General features: G+C 41.5%; 1 protein-coding gene across 13 annotated transcripts in view; it reads left to right on the forward strand.

The window, feature by feature from the left end:
- The window catches only part of camk2d1 (calcium/calmodulin-dependent protein kinase (CaM kinase) II delta 1), a gene marked incomplete at both ends in the record, with an annotated part of 91,454 nt that overhangs the window by 27,710 nt on the left and 39,527 nt on the right, over positions 1-24,217 (forward strand). For 7 of the 13 annotated variants that reach the window (XM_083909801.1, XM_083909795.1, XM_083909806.1 and 4 more), the window contains 6 exons: positions 7,596-7,655; positions 12,845-12,899; positions 15,409-15,474; positions 17,055-17,127; positions 22,825-22,912; positions 23,313-23,396. In XM_083909801.1, the coding sequence (XP_083765927.1) occupies positions 7,596-7,655; positions 12,845-12,899; positions 15,409-15,474; positions 17,055-17,127; positions 22,825-22,912; positions 23,313-23,396 (426 nt within the window). Of the gene's footprint in view, positions 1-7,595; positions 7,656-12,844; positions 12,900-15,408; positions 15,475-17,054; positions 17,128-18,300; positions 18,404-22,824; positions 22,913-23,312; positions 23,397-24,217 lie in introns of those variants that run through there. The other 6 variants (XM_083909799.1, XM_083909803.1, XM_083909794.1 and 3 more) reach the window with 2 other exon arrangements.

A 24,217-nucleotide genomic window follows, 5' to 3' on the forward strand; every position in this document is an offset into this window, starting at 1 on the left:
ATTCTGTAGTTAATCAGTCTGCACATTTGATGAGGACATTCATTTAAAAATGAAGAAGAAAAGTGCACACATCATTGAGCAATTCACTGCCCCATGAGATAAAAGAGTCAGTATGGAAACCCAGCTGGTCTGTCCAAACCTCCTCCTCCTCCTCTCTGTATGTAACAGCTGGGCCTGTTCTCTTCCTGTTTACACTACATCAACTTCCATCACATGATCAGCATAAACCATCAGTACATGTGCTGGAGCTGCAATCTGGCATTTAAGAAACCAGAACTACAGAAAACACATTATCATAGTCGGTGATAAAGCCACTCTGTGTCCTCTGAATGTGTTTTTTTTTTTTTTTAAAGCTACTCGACAGTATTCTCCGCACTCCCTCCGTCGGTCATTACTTACTCTCCAGATCCTCCCGGACTTCAGCTCATCAAAAAAAACTGAGAGCCGAGAGTGTAAAGCGTATGAGAAAGCTCTGCTGTCACACTGCGGGATTATGATGGATGTCCCACTGACTGCTTGAGACGCCGGCTGAGCCTCTGGTGGCTCGGCGATAACGGACTGCGGACCGCTATCACGCTGCCACATGCTCGCCCACATCAACCTCACGCCGCGTATTGAAGGAGCCGCGTGGAGAGAACAACCAGGACGTCATTGAGTGAAAGCTGCTGGACGGATCAAATAAAGTAGTCGGACGCTGATTTGTGACGGCTTCATGTCGTCCCCTGACGAGACGAGACGCTGCCTGACAGGCCTTTAAGAGGAAACTGTGAACGTCCACTGACATACGTCATGTACTTCTGTGTGTTTGGCTTTTAACCTGTCAACTCACAGCTCTTCATTTTCCACATCTATGACTGCATTTAAAAAGTAGTTTCAATAGCGAAGTAGCAGTTAGCCACCAGGGGGCTATGGTCTCAATCACCAGTGGAGCTTAGATCGGGCCCAAAAAATGAAGCTCAACTCTACCCGAGCCCGATTTAAACAACAACAATTTTTAATACGTGAGCCGTAAATGTACACGTACGTCCTCCCCACAGCAGGAGCTCGTTGTACCTGCTGCCACAGTCTGATTCACAACAATAACAGAGCCGCTGAGATCCGCTTCCATGAACGCATATGTTGCTAGTGACGATATGCTTCCTGGTTTTTAAATGATGCGTTCATGGCCCCCGGATTTTTACACCTTCACGCAATACGACGTGCTACAACATACCACGCGAACACGACGAGGGAGTAAAAACACAAATGCTTGATCATGGGCCCGACCCTTCGGCCTGACCCGGCCCCCGGGTGGAGAATCTAAACTCTAATCTCCAGGTCTTCAATAGAACCTCCGGGTTCTCCAGTTTCCTCCCACAGTCCAAAAACATGCAGATTTGGGGATTAGGCAGCTAGCTTGGATGCTCTAAATTGACCGAGTGTGAGAGCGGATGGTCGTACAAGTAAAGTTGATTCCGTCATATTCTAAAGTCATGTTTAAATCATGCGAGTTTCTCTTAGATCCCAAATCCCTGGAATCTCCAACCCTGAAATTGTCAGGTGTGTGGTCATGCGTCTAATCTCAGGATTAAAACGTTGAATATCGGTTACAAAGTCTGTTGTGTCTTTGGTCTCCCACGTTGTTTTAAATCGAGTGAGATTTGACAAATGTGGAGCAGCAGTGTGGATCTTTGTTGTTTTATCCCAAAGTTCTCTCCATGTTGAATGAATCAGCCTCTGAATGAACACGGCTGGTTCAGGCTCTTCATTCCATCCCTTCATCTCATCACCTTCATCCCTCTTCACCTCCCACTCATCCAGATACACATTCTCTGAACGTTAGTCACACACCTGCTCTCTGCTCTTGCCCACGGCAGCATCAGCATCAGCATCAGCATCAGCATCAGCATCAGTCCGTCTCTCTCCGTGTGTGTGTGTGTGCTGTGGTTTCCCCACCTGCTCTATTTTTAGCCCGTTTCACGTCACATCGCCTTCTTTTTTTTATGTGTGTGTCTCTGATGATGGTGTTCTTGTCTTTCACATACAGGTGGGCAGAAAGGGAAGAGGTGGGGAATGTGATAAATGAAGCATAAATACAGTCGCAGCAGCAGCAGCAGCAGCAGCAGCAGCAGCAGCAGCAGCAGCAGCCTCCCACACAAATGTACTGAGGCTTCAGCTTTCCTTTTTCTTCTGTGCCTCAAGCCACGGAGAAGCACTGCTGCCATTCAGAGAAAGCTCACTGCTGCTTTTGAATAGTTGTTGTTTTTTTGTTTTTTTTCTAAAATCTTGAGTCACAGTTTTCTTCCTGACATTTCTCATGTTTTATGACACATTGTTTTCCTCTTCCTTTTCACTCTGTGTCATCATAATGGCAGCATGAGTCGTCTGATGGCCGGCGGCCTGGTTTTGGGCCTCGTTGTCTGAGCAGCTGCGGTGGTCAAAGTTCTGGCTCGGAATGTCATCATCTGTGGGCTTTAACTGGGCCAGAGCTGCGACTGAGTCGGTTTCAAGAGTCTTGTGTGTTGCTCTGTATCTCAGTGGTTTTGGCCTCGGGAAGAGCAGAGAAGCAGAATATGGTGTGGAAATGAATGAGGAGAGGAGGACATGGTCGAGATAGGATGGAGTCGAGGTGTGGAGAGTCACCTAGACAACAGGTAGAGAGGTTATTAGTGGATTTTTACTTGACTTGTATATTTCTTGATCACCAACAAAATAATAAAAGAACAAGACCAATTGGATTTGGTGCAGCTCCAGTCGTACAGAGTCTAGCGGAGACTATTAGGTGTGAAAACGTCAGGTAAACCTCAGCGAATTTGCACATGCAAAAAAACTACAAATTGACCTTTTACTACTCATGATCAATAATCCAAGTTATACTATTTGTGAGGTGAGCTACACGCACAGTGCAGGAGGAACGTTAAATAAGGTTTTCTTGCTGCCAACATGGACGCAATGAAAGTACATTTCAATTCCAAAGAGCATCCAAAAAAATATGATTCATGCTCGCACGTCTTCAAAGTCCGTCCACAAAGGCACTGTTGACCAATTAAAGACTAATTTTAAACTAAGGTTGAGGAACATGCAGCCATCCAGGCCATGACGGCAATTATTTTCCTTCAATTTTTAGCTCATAGTTTGACATCCCTCCAGCTCTGCGTCAGACGCACATCGACGACAAACACTGAGAATCCTCGTTAGCTACAGCTAATTGCATTTTATCAGGGCTCTTGTAAACCCAAGAGTCTCCAGTGTCTCCTGCAGCTCCACCAGTAAATAAAACCATCACAATGATTACCATTGCTAATGATGACTGTCAGCTCAGGCAGTCAGAATACACCTGTGAAGCTGACCCCCCCCCGGGGGTTTCACATCGAGGATCGTCATTATTGTGGGCGAAAAGCGTGTCTCGTCTTCTTCCCTGAAGTTATTGTCTTATTCATGAGCCAGTGTGTTCCAGGTTTATCTGAGGAATAAGCAATTCCAACAACACAGAGTGTTTCAGAGTGTAGACACTGTGCTTGTAAAAGCCCCATCGCTTGGTTTTGGTTTCCTGAAGAAAAGATTTGTTCAGTTTCTGTGAATTAAAGTAACATTTTAAGTTGTTATAAGATCAGACGAGCAGAAGAAACGGTTGTGGGGAAATTGGATATTATTGAAATTTGGAGAAAAGGTACAACGGGGTGTCATCTGCGTACGACTTGATCCATTTTCCCAATCAGGAAACTTTTGAAAGTCATAGATGTCCGTGACAAAATTGTAAAAGTCATAGGTGATGTCCTTCTAACCGTGTTCTGTCTTTATGTTTATAGTCCAAAATAGAAGAGGGAGACTTTCAAAATGGCAGGTTTTTGACCATGAAATGCTAGTCATTTAATATCTTACTGTAGTACTAGTTCTGTAGGAGTGTCTCAGGGATTAAGATGTAAATTAACAGCAGTATAAGGACCATATATGGGCGTTTGTGGCACCACTCTTGGGCACAAACACAGAAACAATAGGTACAATGGTAGAGGAAATATGTGTAACCATAGGGCTGGCTGATATTCACCAAAAGTCATATCCCAATTTATTTAGGCTGAATATCGATATACAACCACATATTTTTTCCGCAAAGTGAGAGCTGTGAAATGATATGTTTTGTCAAAGTCAAAGCCAAATATTACATGACATGACATGTCACAAGTAGTTTTATTGAAACCGGTTATTTCCGTGAACAGTTGGAAAATCAAGTGAATAAATAATAAACACAGGTTTCTTTACCTGGTTCATGAATAAATCCTCAGCTCATCAAATAATAAAATGTAAACTGTATTTTTGAAATTAAGCTCAGTATTGATAAATGCGATATGGTCCAATTCCATATCCAATTTAAAAATATATCGATATATTTTTTATATCGATATATCGCCCAGCCCTATGTAACCACTGACACTGCTGTGTTGTAAATGATTAATAAAGTTATCATACGAAATCTACCTGAAAATACTATGTTATATAAATGGAAAAATAAAATAGGACGATGATGGTTCCCTGGGGCACCCCACAAGATGAAAAGTGTCCAATTAAAGGAGTATGTGACAAATCCCATGACCCATTTCTACAGTCTGTCAATCAGTAGGTTGTTGGTTCAAAGCGTCAATAGCAGCTCTTAATATATAGTGTTTCGGGAAAAACGCTGTCTCATATTCTGTTCTTTTTTTTGGGGGCATTTTGGCATCACCTACTCAGGCGGTTGACTCAGTCTGCTGGAGTGAAACATGTAGAAGGGAGAGCCAGGAAATGAGAGTGGAGATGTTGCCTGAGGGGAGCAGGCGAAGTAAAATGGGTTAGTATGTATATGTGTGGGCGGTTTGATATGTCAGGGGTGTTTTCATCACTTCTGCCATTTTCTTATTACATTCACATTCTCGCGGTTCTCTTGGCACCAAACTCCATTACTCACTTATTACTTGAATAGCAGCAGGTGAAAATGGTCAGGAACGACAGATCTCTTTGGTTTTTCGCACTCGGTGATTAAAGGTTAGACTGACAGGATTTTCTTCTTCTTTATTTAAATGGAGTCGTTTTTAAAACGTTTTTGTTTCTAGGTGAGCGTGCGACAGTAATGACCGTCTGAGCACGTTGACGGATTAGGTTTTAAGTGACTGAGAAGCCAGATGTTGCTGCTTCACTGCGAAAGGCAGCTCATTTGATCAGTCAGCTGAGATGGAAATAGCTGCCTGTCCTCCTTTCTGTGGCCCGGGGATGATGTTCAGGAGCTCATGTAGGTTTGTTAAATGGGTCGACTCCTGAGCGAATCACGCCAGGGTCTTAGGTTGACGAGGTTCAAGACATGCAACAGGAGAAAAGTAATGTTCAGTTGGTGTTGAGTTGACTTCTAATGGCATGGAAGGTTCTGAGGAGCTGAGGAGTTTTTGAAATGTTTCTTAAGAGTTTGGGAACCTTAAAACTGCTGGGTGCGTTAACACGTCAACGTCAATGTTATCGCATGATGCGTTTCCATGACGACTGATCGGAAAAAGACACGCGTGACGTCATGTTTACGTGACTCCCGATTGTTAAAATTAGTCTCTAAAGTAACGCTAAACTTTAAAAACAGAGGCACACATACGCAGTACACAGGTACGCTGGTTATTTGTAGCGCTGCTCTTTTCGTTTAATAAACAGACCGCTCCAGTTCGACTGTAGGCACGCTAACGAGGCTAAAGGAGCTAATGCAGCTAACGGAGCTAACTGGTAAACGGTGTCGCAGTACGTAACATAGTGACATCACACACGCTTTTTCCGGTCAGTCGTGACGGCAACGCATCACGCGTTAATGCGCGTTAACCTAGTGCCCAACACAAATTAAAACTAAAATATTTCGGTAAAATATTTGATATTTTTGGGTTTTAACTGGGAAGCATGTTTCATCAGAATGCTACCAAGTATTATAAATGAAACAGTCCCCTATGTGTCCAACTTTATTCATATTTTACACTGTTGTTTTTTGTTATATAGATTATAAGTGAAAGCCAGTTTTGTCTGTAGTGTTACTTTTGGTCACATTTGAAAATGCTAATGACATTTAAAAAGAAGGAACAGTGCATCTGTGTGCAAACGTCTTTAACCCTAATTATAAAGGTTTTGAGCCCAAAGATTGTGTAAAAATCCTTGTTCCCGTTCACATTGTGGTTGAGTTATTTTGAAGCGCCAGAGGAATTACAGTTGGGTGAAAATGGAGAACATCTTAAGTCTGAGTCAAATAAGAAACTCTGAGAGAAACTGAAACAAATCCAAGTTTTGCTCTCACATTTATTTTTAGTTGACTTTGCTGCTTGACTCATTGTCCTGCAATCGTGAATGAATAGACAAACTGACTCGAATGTAAGATGTTCTTCTGTTAAACAGGAAAGAGAACCAGACAATGAATCTGACCTGACATTTAAAGTAATTTCACCACTTTGAAAACCGTTTTTTATGGTTGCATTTTGAACGCAGATTACGTATCTTCCACACGTCACACAGGAAGAGATGTCTGAAAAGTGGCTGCACACAACACGTGGCGAACTAATAATGAAGACGCCGAACGAACGGAAGGAAGAGACAGCAGCTGCCTGTGGTTGGATGTTTGGCGACGGGCGAGCGCCACTCGTGCTGTGAATCCTGTTATGTCACAGATTAGTCTACTTCAACTCTACTACCCTGCAACTGAGAGGATTATGGCGCGCCCGTGAAAGTGCATCCCATTGGTCAGATTAGGACTAAGAGACTTGTAATGCGAGGTGTGATTGGAGTCGGTGCCATCACATCTGACACTGGTGATGCTCTACATTTACAAAGCAGCAGTTTAATCCGATCGGACAAGACCATTGATCACTGATCATTTTTTATTTCCTGCTGCTTGATTGACAAAATATCGTTCCAATGTTCCTTGTGTTCCTTTTCCAACATGAACCTCCAGCTTCATGAATCCTCTGACATGATTTCAGTGACTATTTCTGATCTGGCTTTCGGTTTTCCTCGTGTTTTATTGCTTCCAATGCGGCGAGTGGAGTCACTGGGATAAACGTTGAAGCCCGTCTTAGATTCTTCAACCCACCTGAGGCCTGGATCATTGCCAGGAGCTCTGCTGTACATAAACAAGGTTGTCATTCGTTCTTTTAGAAAAGCGATGACGTTCCACCATCGATGAATCAGAGAGACTTGTCCCGAGCTTCTCTGAGAGCTGAGATTAAGTGTTGGCGAGGGACGTAACCTGTGATGGAAACCCTTCAGTGTGTGAGCGTACTTCACTGGAGTGTGAATTCCCATGAGTGGATGTTGACATTTATTCACTTCACATCCTGGCCTCGTCGAGCGGTTATTGATGAATGTGGCTTTGTGTCTTCTCAAAGGCGCTTGAACGCATCGGACTTTACGTTCAACGTTAACCACGGTTGACATTTCGTCTCCGCGATGTCAGAACGTCTTCCTTCGTCCTGTATTAAGAGTATTGCTGGAGACGTTTTCCCCTCAAATGGATTTCTGTAATGAATGATGATGATTGTTGGTTTATTTGATCATCTGTTTCTGGATTTCAATACGTGGAATCTCCGTATATTGATGTTAAAAGTGCGTCTTCTTGTCTCCCGCAGATCACCAGAAGTTGGAGCGAGAAGCCAGGATCTGCCGTCTGCTCAAGCATCCCAACATCGGTAACTAGCGCTCACTCTTACTATTTCTTTGTGTCCGTCTCGTCCAAATCTGTCAAGAGTTGTGTTTAATAAAACTGTATATTAGGGTTAGAAATTAGGTTAAATATGTAGTTCTAGGAACTTTGCTTGTAAGGTCAGGGGCTGGGGTACCTCTGAGCAATGTACCCAATTCCCATTGCTCTCTATTGATTTGGTTAATTTGAATGCTTTAAATTGACCCCCAGCCATGATAGGGGCCACATCTATTGCCCTAACCCTAACCCCAGATGGGAGCGTTGCTTCAGGAAGGGCATCTGACTTCAAAAATCTCATGTGTGGATCACTGAAAAAAGGGTGATCTGCTATGGCGACCCCTAGAGATGGAGAAGCGGGGGGAAAAAAGTTTAATATGTAGATCATGAAATACATTCTAATACTTTTCTAGGCCTAAAATGCTCCATTATGTCCTTTAAACTGTAGCAGTAGTACAGTTGGGATTGAAAACCCAACAACCTTAAATTTGATTTAGTGAACATTGGCAGCACAGTGAGATGAGAAACTGAAAGTATTTCCCAAGATTTGATAAAAGTGACTGGAAATGATCCAAAATAGCAATAAGACATACTTCACAGGGTCAAAAAAATAAAATAAAAGTTCCCTAATAGAAAAGTTAATTTCCTATCCTGCTGTATATTGGCACAGAAGCCAATGGATGACAATGACATCTTCAATACAGCCAGACCATTGGCAAGTCATCTAAAAAAATCTAAATTAGCTTTATCTATTAGCATGTTCAGTTATTTAATACATGTTTTTACATGCAGGTATAAAGACCTGCGTATAGCACACTCATTTATTGAAATGACACCAGTGTTGTGTGTGTGTGTGGGGATGTACAGCACAAACCACACAAGAGTTTTTACTGTAAATGTAAATGAGCTCTGCCTCAAGGGGGCGTGGCTGTGGTGAGCATAATTTACATTATCCCATACTTTGCATGGGCTTTATCTACAAATATAGCACATGTGCATACATGAACACCACCACCACTTCACACATACTCACTCCGGGAGCTACAGAGACCAAATGACTGTAATTAGCACCTCAGTCGTGGCATAATGAAAACTAGCATTTATTAGTTCTTTGGTCCTTTTCTTTCCTCTTTAGGGAAAAAAAGATAGACGAGTTTGTGGCAGCGAGAAACGAGTGGATGATGGGGGGAGGGGGGGGGTGATGGACTGACACATCACTATGGACGGTTATATAGATAAGAGAGGGCTATCTCACAGAGGTTTTGTTTTCCCAAATGGAACACAGCAATTTTGCATTGAGAGAGACGGCGTTAATAGGTGGTTCGTTAACAGAACCCTTTAAATGGACATTAACTGTTAAATAAGGAGTGAAGCAGTTCAGGAAGAAGTGGAACAGTAGAAAAACCTGGATAAAATGTTCACTTTTCTCCTCATTAAACGTCTCACCGCTCTCATCTGGTGATACATTGGTAGCAGCTGGCGTTGCTCTCATTACTATGCCGTTCACGGAGCACCCAGCTTGGGAAAAGCCCTAATTCCTTTAAAGGTTTCCGACTTCAATATCGCAGCAGCCAACAATTATTTTCTATATATAGAAACAGTATAGTGGATTAATGACTCTAGGGCCCGTCTTTGTTTTGGTAGCGTGTCGATGCGTGTGCTGTTACTGTATGTGTGAAGCCGTATTTGTGTCATCATTAGCCCTCCCCACACGCAACAAGACGACTGCCGCTCCAAATGGACACGTGGACACGCGTGTTTTCACCAATTTGCATTTAAATAGGCAACATAATCACTTTAAATACACCTGTCTGCTGCCAACAACAGTGCAGTCAAACCTGAAACACTGTGCCTACACCTGATTTTATGCACTAGGCGAGTCTTGCCTCTTGGCAACCGTCTTGTTAAAGCCTTCAGGCAGCTGTTATAGACTTGCAAAGACCAGGTTCCTGTCTAAATAAATGCGGGGGAAAGACATTACCTGACTTTTGATGGTCCCTGTGACAGATGATATCGCATTTATAACCTCTAAAGTCTCAGCCAGTGATAGATCTCCGATGATGATCGTCTGACAAAGACGTCAGGGAATCCCTTGGGGAAGATCTTTCCCTGTTTTTAAATCTTCTCATCCATCCATCATCTCCTACTTTCTCTCGGACCTGTCTCTCTTTAACCTCCCTTGAACACTGGAATTGGAATGACCTTTTTCCTCCAGCCCCTTATTTCATATTCATACACATTCGCGGCACAATCATTCACCGTTGATCGTATCTCCAACAGAATCCATTTCGCCCAGACGAAAATATCATAACTGGAGCATGAGTTATTCCCCCCCGCTGACCTTATACAGACCAAACAAATCAATTGTGGATTATTAAAAGTGAGCCAAAATCAATTGTAGCTGAGCTGTTTTATTGTGCTAGCTGTTAAAGCTGCGTTACGGTGGATCTACACTGTCATCGATGTCTGAAGCTTTTGGAATCATCCGTCTAAGCTGAAAATCTGACAGGAAATGTGTTATGCTTACTTGAAACCATTAAACATATAGAGAGAAGGTAAATTGTTTCTGTAAAACCGTCAATCTTCTTCGTTTGAAGCCGTTCTCGGAGCGAAACAATCACTTTGGTGTTTCAGACCGTCTCCCTGCTGCAGTCTGACAGGTGTAACCCTGGAGCTGCTGCTTCATTATATACTGTACATCTCTCTGCAGCACAGGCTTGTTGTGGCTACTTTCAGTTTGACCCTGTTTGTCACTTCCCAGCATTTCATGTCGAGTCGACAGCGATGATAATTGGCTCAGTGAAAGGTCAAACAGCCGGCAGAGTTCTTCATCTTTCGTCTTGTTGAGCACAGTGATACTGGGCTGTCGGGCGGCCCGGGCTCGTTCTCTACACTAATATTTTCTTCTCCATTTGCTGTCAGATTATTTATTTATTTCCCCATTCTTTAGTGCATTTAAAAAGAAACTACCATATGCTTTCACTGCATTGAGACCGTTCAACCTACACAGCCAAATAAAGGGCGTACATTAAAATTTCAACAGTGTCTGCTCATGTATATTCCACATAATAGTACATTCACAGCTGTATCTGCTGTAGCCTCTTATAGATAACAGAAGTGAATATTGTGAATCATTTATTTTTTATATCGGTGTATGAATTCGCTCTGACGACGCATGGAGACGCATACAGAAAGTAATATTCACTCACTGTGCTGTTAGCTTGAATGCTCATGTAGCTCAGAGTGTTTATTTACAGTCGACTATTTTTATCGTCACTTAATCGGTTTGAGTCTTTTGTTACGGTGACCCTGAAGTGCATTAACATTTACTAAAACACAACACTAGCTAAAACACAACATTAACTAAAACACAACAACATTAGCTAAAACACGACATTAGCTAAAACACAACAACAATAACTCAAACACGACATTAACTAAAACACAATGACACTAGCTAAAACACAACGACATTAACTAAAACACTACATTAACTGATGTGTTTCAGTGTTTTCCTATTTGTGTTGGTCAGGGCCACCGTATTTTTTAAATAATTAAGACAAGTGCTCTGATTTTTGATTTCCTGGGTTTCTTTGCTCCATTCTAACAAAGAAACAACGACTTTTTGTGACATTTTACGGACCAAAAAAACTTCTCTTGCCTTATATTATTATAGTATAAATGTATTGGTATATTATCGATATCCTTTATTGTGATTCCCACACTATTTCACATGTTTGTTGGGCACTAATGTGTCTTTATTCTGTGGTTTCATTGAAGGGTATTAACTTATCTGTGACGGTTTATTTCACACGTTCACTCACTCTCTGTTCCAGGGTCGAGTTTCACAGAGAAGTTGCAAATGAAGGATTTATGCGGCTTTTATCTGCTCAAAAGAAAACCTTAAGTGTTCTGTTTAATATTAATATACTTCATGCAAGAACAGTCACTTTGATGAATATAATTAAACCTTTTGGGAAATCAATGGGGTTATTTTTTCTTTTTTTTGTTTCTACATCTGAAAGTGACATGAAAAGACTTCTTTTCAGTCTCTGTGTGATGACTAAAGAGCTGTTAATCTGTGCAAAACTCTTTCTGAATGTGAATTTGTGAGGGACAGAGGCGGAACAGTCCATGTAGAGCGCAAAAGACGTGGAACACATTGCCCAATATTTGTCGAATAAAGACTTTGTAATTCGTCTCCTTTTGATGTGAGGAAGTTGGGGAATAAAATCAGATTATTGTTTCTCAACTCTAAGCTAATGGAAAACAAAGGTCTTGGCCCAGATTTCTGCTGTTTTCCCCGGAATCCATCAGAAAAGGCACTTAAAGGCTAATTAAACGAGATAATTAATTTAACTATTCTTTTAATAATCGAGGAAGAGGTTGATGATTTTCTTGATTCATCGAGTCCGTAAACATGTATTTTCTCCAACCAAAACTCACATTTTCTGCAAAGAAATAACAACATAATCACCTTTTAAGAAGCTGGAGTCAGAAAACTTGTTTCTATTCTATAAAAAAACTCACTCAAACTGATTAGTTCAGTGTTTCTCAAACCTTTTATACCGAGTACCAGCTGAGACAAGATTGTAAATAGGACTTTTCACAGGAGGCATTCTCCTTCCTCACATACACTTCACACACTGGTATAGTGAGATTAGATTAAGATGGAGCGAGAGATAAGGTCACATACCCTGGTATTTACATGTTTACAAATAGAATAGTATTTCTAATTTCCCTTTTAATTAATTCTGTGTCCAGGCTTAAGAAGGTGTGATGTCTTTTTCTTACATTTGTACCACAGAGGGATTGGGAGAACAGATGCAGTTGGAACAGACTCAGAGAAACCTGGCAAATTAACTGGGACAACAAGTCTCTTGGAATTTAGAAAAATATCGTATTATTATTATTATAATATCTGTTCCCTCACAAAACTGTCACAAAAAGAAGCGGCTGATCTTGGTGTCGGAGTTTTAAACACACTCCCCGCTGAGAGGAAACAACGCTACTCTGGTGTTCAGTGCTCAGTTTGTGCTTCAGTGAGCTGCTCATCAGTCACGCAGTTATTACCTCCTGCTGCTGTCGCTGTGCTAGCTTCTCTGCAGAACACTGTCATACATAATAGAATAACTTTCACTCCTCTTTTGTCCTCCCCTTTTCTTTCCTTTCTTCCAGTGCGACTCCATGACAGCATATCAGAGGAAGGATTCCACTACCTGGTCTTTGACTTGTAAGTGCAAATGATTTCTTTACGACACTCACAGGTTTGAAATGTGCACAAGTGCAGCCACTGTACGAGGTCAAATTTCCCCGTGGTCACATTTTGGTTTGAGTGCCGCGTGTCACGACGAGATGAGAAGATGGGTTTTTTTTCGCGCTGCTCATTTAATCTGTGTAGTGATGGCACTTTGTGCCTCTGTGAGGGATTATAACTTCACCTGGAGTCAGCAGGTGACTGCAAATGGGTCGACGAGGCCGGTAATTGTCTGAAACCCCTGAGGATGGCTGATTACGGTAGTCCATTAAAGCTGTAGTATGTAACTTGAAGTTGTATAGTTTAAAAACTTTGAAATAAAGCAAATGCTCCAGTTTAACCATCGCAAAATAAGTCCACACAGACCTGATTAATAAGATTCTCTCTCCGTCAGTGTTTTTTATTTTTTTTATTATTATTAATCTATTGCTTAATTAATCGTCAACTCGTCTGATAATTACGACCAAGTATTAGGGCCAAACTGAAGAGTAAAAAATATTGAATCTCTTCAAGATTAAAGTCGTAATATTACGAGAAAAAAGGCATAATTTTATGAGAATAAAGTCGTAATATTATGGAAGAAAGTTGTGATTCTTTTTATCGTTATATCGTTAAATGTATTGTTATATTTACATCTACAAGAACACAGATGTAACCAGCATTATCTTTGCAGTCGACCACAAGCAGCCATTCTCTAACCCTAACAGGACATTAGCTAAAACACGTCATTAGCTAAAACACGTCATTAGCTAAAACACAACAAAATTAGCTAAGACACAACAACATTAGCTAAAACACAACAACATTCACTAAAACACGACAACATTAGCTAAGACACGCCGACATTAGCTAAAACACAATTACATTAACTAAAACACAACATTAGCTGAAACACAACGAAATTAACTGAAACGCAACGTTAGCTTAAACAAAACGACGTTGGCTAAAACACAACAACATTAACTAAAACATGACATTAGCTAAAACACAACGGCGTTAGCAAAAACACGACAACATTAACTAAAACAGTCATAACCTAAGTCTCAGATATTCTACTGCTAAAACTAACCCTAAACGTTCAGTTGCTTTAATGTAGAGGACGAAGGTCCTTTACAAATGTCCCTGACAATCTGTCAAAACTCTATATGTGTAGAATTAGATTACTAGAAACACAAGAACCTCATATTTATATATTTATAACCAGATTGATGTCTTGGATGCTTTTTTAATCTGATGCAAATTTAAAACCTGACATGAATGATGTGTGATTTACATTATCCAACACATTTCGGTGATATATGAGCCACCGTGAGGGGAATTTCACGCTCGTGAGCTCGACGTTTTGTTTCCCTTCCCGACTCTAATCTGCTGTTATGAAGCGTAAAATGAGAACGCTTTTGCCTGCATTTTTCCTGCAGCGAGAATCATCGGCACATACATGTATATGTATGTATGTGTTACTTTGATGATAAAACACTTATGTTGGGCCCATAAGGCAGCTCGCTCCTTATCAAACCCACCAACCTCCTCCTCTGCTGCTGTCAGTCGTCGCCTTCCTCTGCATCTATTATGCCCATTTCTCAATCTGTTAATCACACACAGGCCATTTCCTCATCCCTCATCTTGAGCCTAATATCCCGAGCTTTCTTTTTCACTTCCTTTAATCTACTTCTCCGTTCTGTCACTCCGTCTAACCCCGGTCAGCTGTAAAGTCAGAATTCTGACTTTATTCTCAGAATTCTGACTTTATTCTGAATTCTGACTTTAAACTCACAATTCTGACTAAACTCACAATTCTGACTTTTTTCTCAGAATTCTGACTATTCTGACTGTAAACTGAGAGTTCTGACTTCATTCTGAAGTCTGACTTTAAAACTCAGAATTCTGACTTTATTCTCAGAATTCGGACTTTTAAAATGACAATTCTGACTTTATTCTGAATTCTGACTTTATTCTCACAATTCTTACTTTAAAACTCACAATTCTGACTTTATTCTCACAATTCTGACTTTATTCTCACAATTCTGACTTTGTTCTGAATTCTGACTTTATTCTCAGAATTCTGACTTTAAAACTCACAATTCTGACTTTAAACTCAGAATTTTGACTTTAAACTCAGAATTCTGACTTTAAACTCAGAATTCTGACTACACACAAAATTCTGACTTTATTCTCAGAATTCTGACTATTCTGAATTCTGACTTTAAAACTCACAATTCTGACTCTATTCTGTTCTGTATGTGACAGAAAAGTAAAAAAAGTGTTTTCTCTTCCTCGTGCCACAGCCATTTGTTTATATTCAATATTTATTCAATTTGCATCCATCTACATTCTGGCGGCTGCGCGTGTGGCTTTATGTATATGTTTTACTTATTGACCAAGTCGCACATCTTCATCTCAATAATGCAAACACATTTATTACACGTTGCATATTCACCTCAGTGGTGTATCTATTATTTTTAATGTGTTTCTCCATCTCCTGCAGAGTCACTGGTGGTGAGCTGTTTGAGGACATCGTTGCCAGGGAGTACTACAGTGAAGCTGACGCCAGGTCAGAGTCGCACCTCACTCACATGTCCATATTCCTGTCAAATAATGTGTTGTTTTCTATCATGAAGGCATATTAAGGTCGAAACACTGTCGTCACCTATTAACAGTAATATCCCAAAGCAAATGCTAACATGTCCTCATGCATATGAATGTTTAAATCATTTAAAGTCAAATTCAGCAGTATTAAAGTGTCTCCTCTTCATATGCCTTTCATGCTCCAGTTTCTCTCTTCACATTTCCTCTTCTACCTTAACTTGACCTTGGATCCTGGATCTACTTTCCCACTGTCACCATTCTTCCTGTTCTTTAAAAATCCACTCAAACTGGAACCAGTTTTTGCAAAAAAAAAAAAAGAACAGCTTCATCCTTTTTCATAAAGGTGGGTTTAAGTTTGTCTTCCAGAGCGGCTCCAGCTCCTCCAGTTTTGTCATTTATGAAAATAAGATCCATATTTTTTTGGTATAAACCTGGATTCTAATTTGCAGTGGATTTTACTTTTATTATTATGTAATTATTATTTGTTATATAAGGTTTAGCGATGAAAACAGCATGTGTGTGACCTTTGTTTATCTCTCTATGTTGAATAGCATAAAGGAGCAGTTCCACACGGTGCTTTCTTTCTGAAAGTGACATGAGAATATGGTCAGTAGTTAGCAGGAGTTAGCCTAGCATAGCATTAGAACTGGAAACGGGGGGAAAGCTAGCTAAGAGCTGTCTTGACAAGTTGACACTCATCAACACTTATTCTAGTTGATAAATGGCATAAAGGAGCACTTTGCTTCAGAAAGTGATGTGAGAACAGGGTTGGTAGTTAGCCTAGCTTAGCATTACAATTGGAAACAGTGGGGCAAAGCTAGCTTAGCGCTGCTGAGACAAATAAATTCAGCAACAGTTATTTTAGTCAATGAATAAATGGCATAAAGGAGCAGTTTGCTTCAGAGAGTGATGTGAGAACATGGTTGGTAGTTAGCAGGAGATAGCCTAGCTTTACGATAGGACTGGAAAGGCAGGGGAAGTTAGCTTAAAGCCGTATAGACAAGTAAACACTCATCAACATTTATTCTAGATGAATAGCCTACTTTAAATGGCATAAAGAAGCAGGTTGCTTCAGAAAGTGATGTGAGAACATGGTCGGTAGTTAGCAGGAGTTACCCTAGCTTAGCAATAGAACTGCAAACAAGGGAATCTAAGCGATTGAATGGCAAAAAGGAGCAGTTTCTTACTGAATGTCATGTCAGTCACGCAATGTTGTCGTCTGACTTAGCTATAGGGCTTGAGACGGGGGAAAGCTAGCTTAGCTATGTCCAGCCATTTGTGCTTCCTGTCTTTATGCTAAGCTAGGCCAATGGGCTCCGAACTGAACTGAAACTGTCATCTCACTCCAGAAAAGAAAGCAATATCTCGCAGAAACAAAGGGTGAACTGTTCCTTTAAGACGTTTCCTCTGTAAATGGAGTGTTGGTACATGATTGTGTTGTGGTGTGTTCTGTCTGTGCCTGTTCTCCTGACATTCACCTGTTCTCCCTCTTCCTCTCCTTCTTGCTTCTGGCCTCCTCCTGGTATCTCTCTCTCTCCTCCACAGTCACTGCATACAGCAGATTCTAGAAAGTGTAAATCACTGCCACATAAATGGCATAGTGCACAGGGATTTAAAGGTTAGTAAGTGATGACAGGAACGGCCAAAAGACACAGGGCCTGCCCACCTGCGGCGCCTCGCCCCCCGCTCCTCCGCTGCCCGATCGGTCGACTAGTTAACCTTTTCGCAGAGCGCCGCCTCCCCGAAAAAACACAACCGCCACCACCCTCCCTCCCCTCCACCAGACACAGCTCACACACACACACAGTGTTTAAATAACCACTTACTGCACGGCATTGTGGGCAGTTTTGGCAGGAGAAGGAGAGGCGGTGGGTTGTGTCGTTTCCTGCACAAAGTGCATGTAGCATCTGACCAAAGCCATGCTGTGATGAAGCAACGGAGAGACTGAGGCCTCAGGGAGGAGGAGGCTCCAAAATGTCATTTCGATTAAATGAGGACCAGTGAACCAACCACACCTCCACTAGATTAGCGTCTTTGTCGTGTCATTCTGAGTTTGAACACTTATTATTAGTATTTATGATGAGATAAACTTTATTAATCATGTTCCCTGGAACAAGATAGTTTCTTTTACTGACAGGAACAGTCTAATTTTTACTCTTGTGGTCATAATTTGACAAACTGTAGTCAATTTTAAGGTCTTGACCTCAAAGCTTTAATTCAAAACTTTAAAAAGGCTCATTCCGACCACTCAAATATTCAGAAACGTGTTCTTTTGTGTCGCTTGAGTCAAACAGGTTTTGTGGAGGTGATGTGAGTATCATGTAGTCTGTTACCTGAGAACCAGCTGCAGATTTGACACGTCCTCCCCCTCCTCCTCCTCCACGACCTCTTCCTCCTCCTCCTCCTCCTCAGTCTCAGTCTCTCGGGGTCCTGCTTCTCGTTAGCCTGGAGCTAACACCACTTCTGTTCGGGGACTTTGGCGGAGACTTGGCCGTGTTGTGTGAGCAGCAGCAGATGATGATGATGATGATGGTGTAATTACAGCCATGTTTTTCTTTCCTGGGTTCTGTCACAGCACACACACACAAAACAAAGTTGGGGAGAGTGCGTTTGAGTAAATGGTCCATTTTAGCATAAATTGCTCACCACTGTGGCCTCTGATGAGTCACTCACCACAATGCTGTACAGTCACAAACACGGCCATGTTCTCCCCCCTTCCCTTCCCTCCCCTCTCCCCCCCGAGTGTCAAAGTGAGCTCACAGCCATAGACCGCGATTGGTAGCTTGTCACTAACCCATGGCCCCCTGGTGTTTGCATGCAGTCATTGCATTCAGCAGATCCTAGAGGCTGTGCTCCACTGCCACCAGATGGGCGTGGTCCACCGCGACCTCAAGGTAAGTAGACGCACAAAACAGATCAAAGTCTTTGGTGTCCCCTCCTCATTCCAACATGATTTTTGTGTTTTTTCCTCCTCTGCTTTTACTCTTTGACTTTTAACGCTACCAATCCTCATCAAAATCATTCCACGCAATCATTTCCTGTCGCTCAAACTCCACTCGGAGATGTTGGTGCACATTTTTTGCAGGTCAAAGTTGGATTTAATGTCCATCCGGAGGGCTTTTATTGGAATAAACATAGCGTAATATCAAATGAGGAACAGTTTGTTGTTGACGCTGTGAGGATCTGGAACTTATTTTGGTTCTACACGTGTCTGAAGAACATCTACCAAGGTTCAAATTGGACTATTTAGGTCAAAACCCTGCATTGTGCGATGATTGCATCCACACTGGTCTCGTTTCCATCTCCAATGCTGCGTTTGGATTTGCCAATCAAATGAACCAGGTGTGTCTGAGGTTTGGTTTTACCTTCACAGCAATAATAAGCGCTCTCTCTCTCTATTTTGCATCCGTCCCTGTGCCGTGTGATTGGCGGTTGCCGGGCAGCTGCCACAGCTCGCTGCAGAAACACAAAGACGAAAACAAATACAAAAAAAAAAAAAAAAATGAACAAGCAAGCAGCAGAGCAGAGGTGCTACAGGGAGAGAGCCACTTTGTTTATTTGTGTGTGTGTGATTTCATGTCTCAGAATGATGATTTTGAGAAGCACAGTGAGAAAACACACACACACACAAGAATTTATAGTCGTCTTTTGTCAGTTCTTGTGAGACACGATGGCTTATGTAAGAGTCTAGACACAGACTTTTGACTTCGGCAGCCTTAACAAAGCCTGAACTCTAACTTTGACCATAATCTTAAACAGTTCCTCAATAATGATGAAGATAATGTACAACATAGCAATGGAAAATGCATATTAATCATATTTAGGAAGCTAAAATAGACCAAATTATTCACAAAAGGCAAAGTACACCCATTAGTTAGCAGTAGAAAAGGTGGCCACAAAGAGCTGAAACCTCGTCTTTAATTCAAAGTCAAATACATAATCTAAGTGCATTGTTTGTACATTTGTCAGCATCAGTGTTCGTCCTCCTCCAGACTGAGACAGAACCCCTGGGCTCTGCTTTTTTGTCGTAGGCCAGTAATTCTATTTACTTTATGGCTCGCAGTATTACACAAAATCCAATTACAGCTATTACACACACACCAGCAGCAAGGACGGAGCATAAATCCCGATCAATCTGATATGAACTGCACTTTCTGCACACGCATACAGAGAACGTCTGTGTGTGTGTGTGTGTGTGTGTGTGTGTGTGTGTGTGTGTTTGTGTGTGCTGTTACACAATCTGCACATCGCCAGGTGTTAAAGCACACTGAGCAGTGTCCACGCAGATCTGTGTCACACCATCTGTGGCGTGATTTTCTCCCAAATGGTTTCAGACTTTACTGAATCGAGGTGAAAAAACATCACAGGTGCACCCCATAATATTCTACCACAGTGATTTTGTTCTCGTGGGCCTCAGCGCTGAAGTGACAGAGAGCGAACGTAGAACCTGAAAGCTACAGATGATTAAATTTTTCGGTTTTATCATCACAGTCCGGTCCTGGTTTCCTCCCGAAGCCAACCAGGAAGTAATAATATATTGAATAGCCACTAGGGGGCGACTCAGTCTACTTCTTACTTGATTTATAATGTCAGTAACATTCTCCTTAGGAATTCATTTTCTCACTTGCCAGTGTCAGATCCTCTTCGGTGGAGAACGACGTGAATTTTGTGAATCATGTCCTCGTTTAGAGAAAAGTAGAAGATACAGTAGTATTTCATTTGTGTAGCGCCAAATCAGAACATACATTATCTCAAGAACTGTACAAAAACCTTTACAATATTATAGAGAGAAGAGAAACCCAACAGTTCACACAATGAGCAAGCGCTAGGCATCGTAGATGAGCGGCTATCTGCCTAGACAGGTTGAGGTGAAAGGTCAGTTTTAGTTGCAGTTGTGTCACGTTAATCAGTTTAGACAAGACAGTTCTGAATCTGTTAAGTCTGTGAACTTTGGTTTGGCTTCAAAACGGATGTTCAGCTCCCTGTGAACTCAGTTTCAAAGCCTTGAATTTACAATTTGTACCCAAAATACCATGTAGTTTTGTATTTCAAACCAAAACTTCTACTTGCCCGCTACTGTACTACGTGTTTATCCTGTTAGTTTGCTCTAAATTAAACAAATATGTATAAATTGGATGTCGTGCTGTGTCGAATAAGATCATAACCTCAATAAAATGTGCACTGTCTTTATAAATCAAGTAAGAAGTAGACTCATTTCCGCACATAAAGCAGCTGTCCTCCGTTTCTGATAGAAGGTCAGAGAGTTGGAAGAATCCCAACAGTGATGTGGAAGCACTGTGGTGTGATTCAGCAGCAACTGGACTTTTCCTGAACGTTGCTTCTGTTTTCAGTGACATTTGAAGAACAATGACCTGCATGAATGTGAATCTACAGCGAGAACTCGCTCGACCTTCTTCATTTGACCTTTTTTTTTTTTTTTGCCAATCCTCCAGGTCACATGGTTGTTTTCCTGGGGATTTCATTGGGGTGTTGACAGTGGACGATATCAGGGTCCAACGTTTGCAATGACTGCATGATGAATGTCCTCCTCCTCCTCCTCCTCCTCCTCCTCCTCCCTTTATAACCTCTAACCACAGCATGCTCCCTTCACACATTTCTCCACCTCTAACTGCTCCAGAATCCCTTTAAATCTTTAAACGCACATGTTTTTTCCCCGACGAACGTCTTTGATCGTCGGTGAAAGGCATGTGTGTGATGCCCTCTGCAATAAATAGCACAAACTCTATGTGTCGGGGATGTGTGGGCCGCGGCTAACGAGCGATAGATAAGCCATAATTCATTCCGCATACGTTTACACGGTGCATATTCACTGTATGTCTGAACTCAATATGTCAGCTTTAACATACAGTGATACTGTGTGTGTGTGTGGGAGGCTGAGGAACAGGCTCTTTGTGCGGTAGACATTTTGTCTCAGAATCACAGGTGTGAATAATCCAATGAATTATGGCTCCGTTCCATTTAGCTGCCTCAGTTTCAGAGGCACATACTGTGCTCACTTAGATATTAACCTGAATGAATAGAGCTTTCGTTAATCTGATTAGTAACACTTTGAGGGCTTTTCTTGCTATAAAATGTCACTGTGACTGCTGTGGAAGAGGATTCCTTGCGACGGTGCCTTTAATGTAGAGAATTTCTCTAACTATATCTGTTTTTATGTCTGGAACTCCTGTTTTAAAAACCTTACATTTATAATTTTGGCCAAAACACCATGTTGTACTTGTATTTTAAGCCATATTTTAGAAATTGGATGATGGTTTATCCTGCACATGACTCTAAGTTGAGTGATATTATATAAAACGGGACATTTAGCTGTGTCTAAGAAGACCCCAAAATGAGTAAATGAGACCATAAACTCAAGAAAATGTCTATTAACTAGTGCTGTGCAATAGGTGTTAATGCATGACATGTTTCCAAGACGACTGACCGTAAAAAGACGCACATGACGTCATGTTTACGTGCCGGGACACCGGAGTCCAGGCACCGTTTACCAGTTAGCTCCGTTAGCTGCATTAGCTCTTTTCAGCGCAGGTTAGCGCGCCTACAGTCGAACTGGAGCGGTCTGTTTATTAAAGGAAAAGGGCAGCGCTACAAATAACCAGCGTACTTGTGTACGTGTGACTCTGTTTTTAAAGTTTAGTGTTACTATAGGAACTAATTTTATCAATCGGGAGTCACGTAAACACGACATCACGTGTGTCTTTTTCCGGTCAGTCGTCATGGAAACGCATCGTGCGTTGACGCAGTTAAACGCTGTTGACGCGTTAACGTTTGACAGCACTACGATTAACCTTAAAAATCGAGTAACATGGTGTTAAATGATATTCTCGTTATTATGATAGTTACACCTTAAATTAAACATCTAAATAATGTGGATTTACAAACGTAGAATGAGTAAAAACTCTACAAACGTCTAAAATAACGTGTGTGACGGGCTCAGGATGAATTATGGCTCGCTCCACGTCTCGTAACGTTCCCGCGGCGCCGCAGAAAAACGAGGTGTAATTGTTGCCGAATCATTTTTTTTCAAGCAGCTGCACGAGCGCTCCTCTCTTGTTGTTGTGATTATGTTTCACCTCGAGTCACTTTGAATGATTTCCTTGCTCTGCAAAAATGTCAACAAATGCATTATTCATGTCGTCTGAATGTTTACCAAAGCCCCGCCTCCTCCTACCGTTACCCCCCCAGCCTCCCCTCTTCTTTCTGCCTGCTCGGGGTTATCGTCATGAATCACTGACTAAATAAAAATCAAATGATTACTCAAAGTCTTTTTGTCTTTGTTCCTTTAACTCCAAAGCCGGAGAATTTGCTCAAGGGGGCGGCGGTGAAGCTGGCCGACTTTGGCCTGGCCATTGAGGTGCAGGGAGAACAGCAGGCATGGTTTGGTAAGTACACAAGACTTTTTATGTTTTTAAATGATCTAGTTCACGGTGCCCGAGCTCATTAAAGACATTTGAAATGGAACAATTCAATTTTTTGTCCTAGTTTTCTTTCTTTTAATGCCTAAATCAAGGTTTTTTTTTTGTTAATCATTCCGAGCCCAAACTAAGTCTAAAGAGACTGGGTGTGTCACTGCTCAGTCTGGATTGGACAGATAATCAGACCTATTTCTCTCTGCTTCTGTTCCCCAAAGAGCAGAGGAATAATTGGTCTGTTCCCTGAGCTCCAGCCAAAGCTCTGTGTTCTGACTTTAGTACAACTTTTCATCGCCCAGAGGCTCTGCTGCTGCTCTGAGGCTTGAAACTAGGCTGTGTGTGTGTGTGTGTGTGTGTGTGTGTGTTGTAGGTTTTGCTGGAACTCCAGGGTACCTGTCTCCAGAGGTGCTGAGGAAAGATCCCTACGGGAAACCGGTGGACATGTGGGCGTGTGGTAAGATCTTTTCTTTATTTATTTTTCATCCCAGTGGAGCAGGAGCTTGTTATTATTGGCACACGAATCCTGTGGTGAGCGAGAGAGAGAGAGAGAGAGAGCAGAGTTACTTATGAGTTAAGTTTGCAGCAGATGCTCATTTTCAAACACCCAGAGGTCTTTTAACACAGACGACACAGGTGGGTTTTACCTGACGAATGAAGCACTTTGTGTTCGTTCATGTGAGAATCAGCCACCTGAACGTGATCTACGCACGCTTTACTAAAGATTGACTAATTCATGGTGAACGGTCCAAGGATTATTCGATTAATTGATTAGGGATTGGACGATACCAAAAACTACCAAAGTTAATACAATTATGTCAGATCATTCATGAACTAGAGCTGAAGCGATCACTGGATTAATCGATTATTAATCAATCACTAAATGATTCATCTAATATTTTGATCATCGATTAATTGGTTTGGAGATTTTTTCATGATTTAAACAACATTTCTGATTGTTTTAGATTCTTAAATGTGAATGTTTACAGTGAATCATTTTTGTTTTGACAAACACTGATCAACGTTTTCTGACATTTTATTGACCGAACGATGACGCGATTAACCGATAATGAAAGTAATCGTCAGTTGCAGCTCTATTGTGAGCTATGAAGCTGTTAAATTGTTAAATTTTTTATTTTTATAGTGCTTCTGTAGTCACTCAAAGCTACTTTACGCTACAGTTTTGCCATTCACACGTCGCACACTTTGTATACCACGGGCTTTCAGCCCTTGAATTTGAGCGAATTGGTCCTGGAAAGTCCTCAAAAAGTCCTTGAG

This window comes from Microchirus variegatus (genome assembly GCF_963457635.1).
Source record: "Microchirus variegatus genome assembly, chromosome: 2".
Taxonomy (NCBI): Eukaryota; Metazoa; Chordata; class Actinopteri; order Pleuronectiformes; family Soleidae; genus Microchirus; species Microchirus variegatus.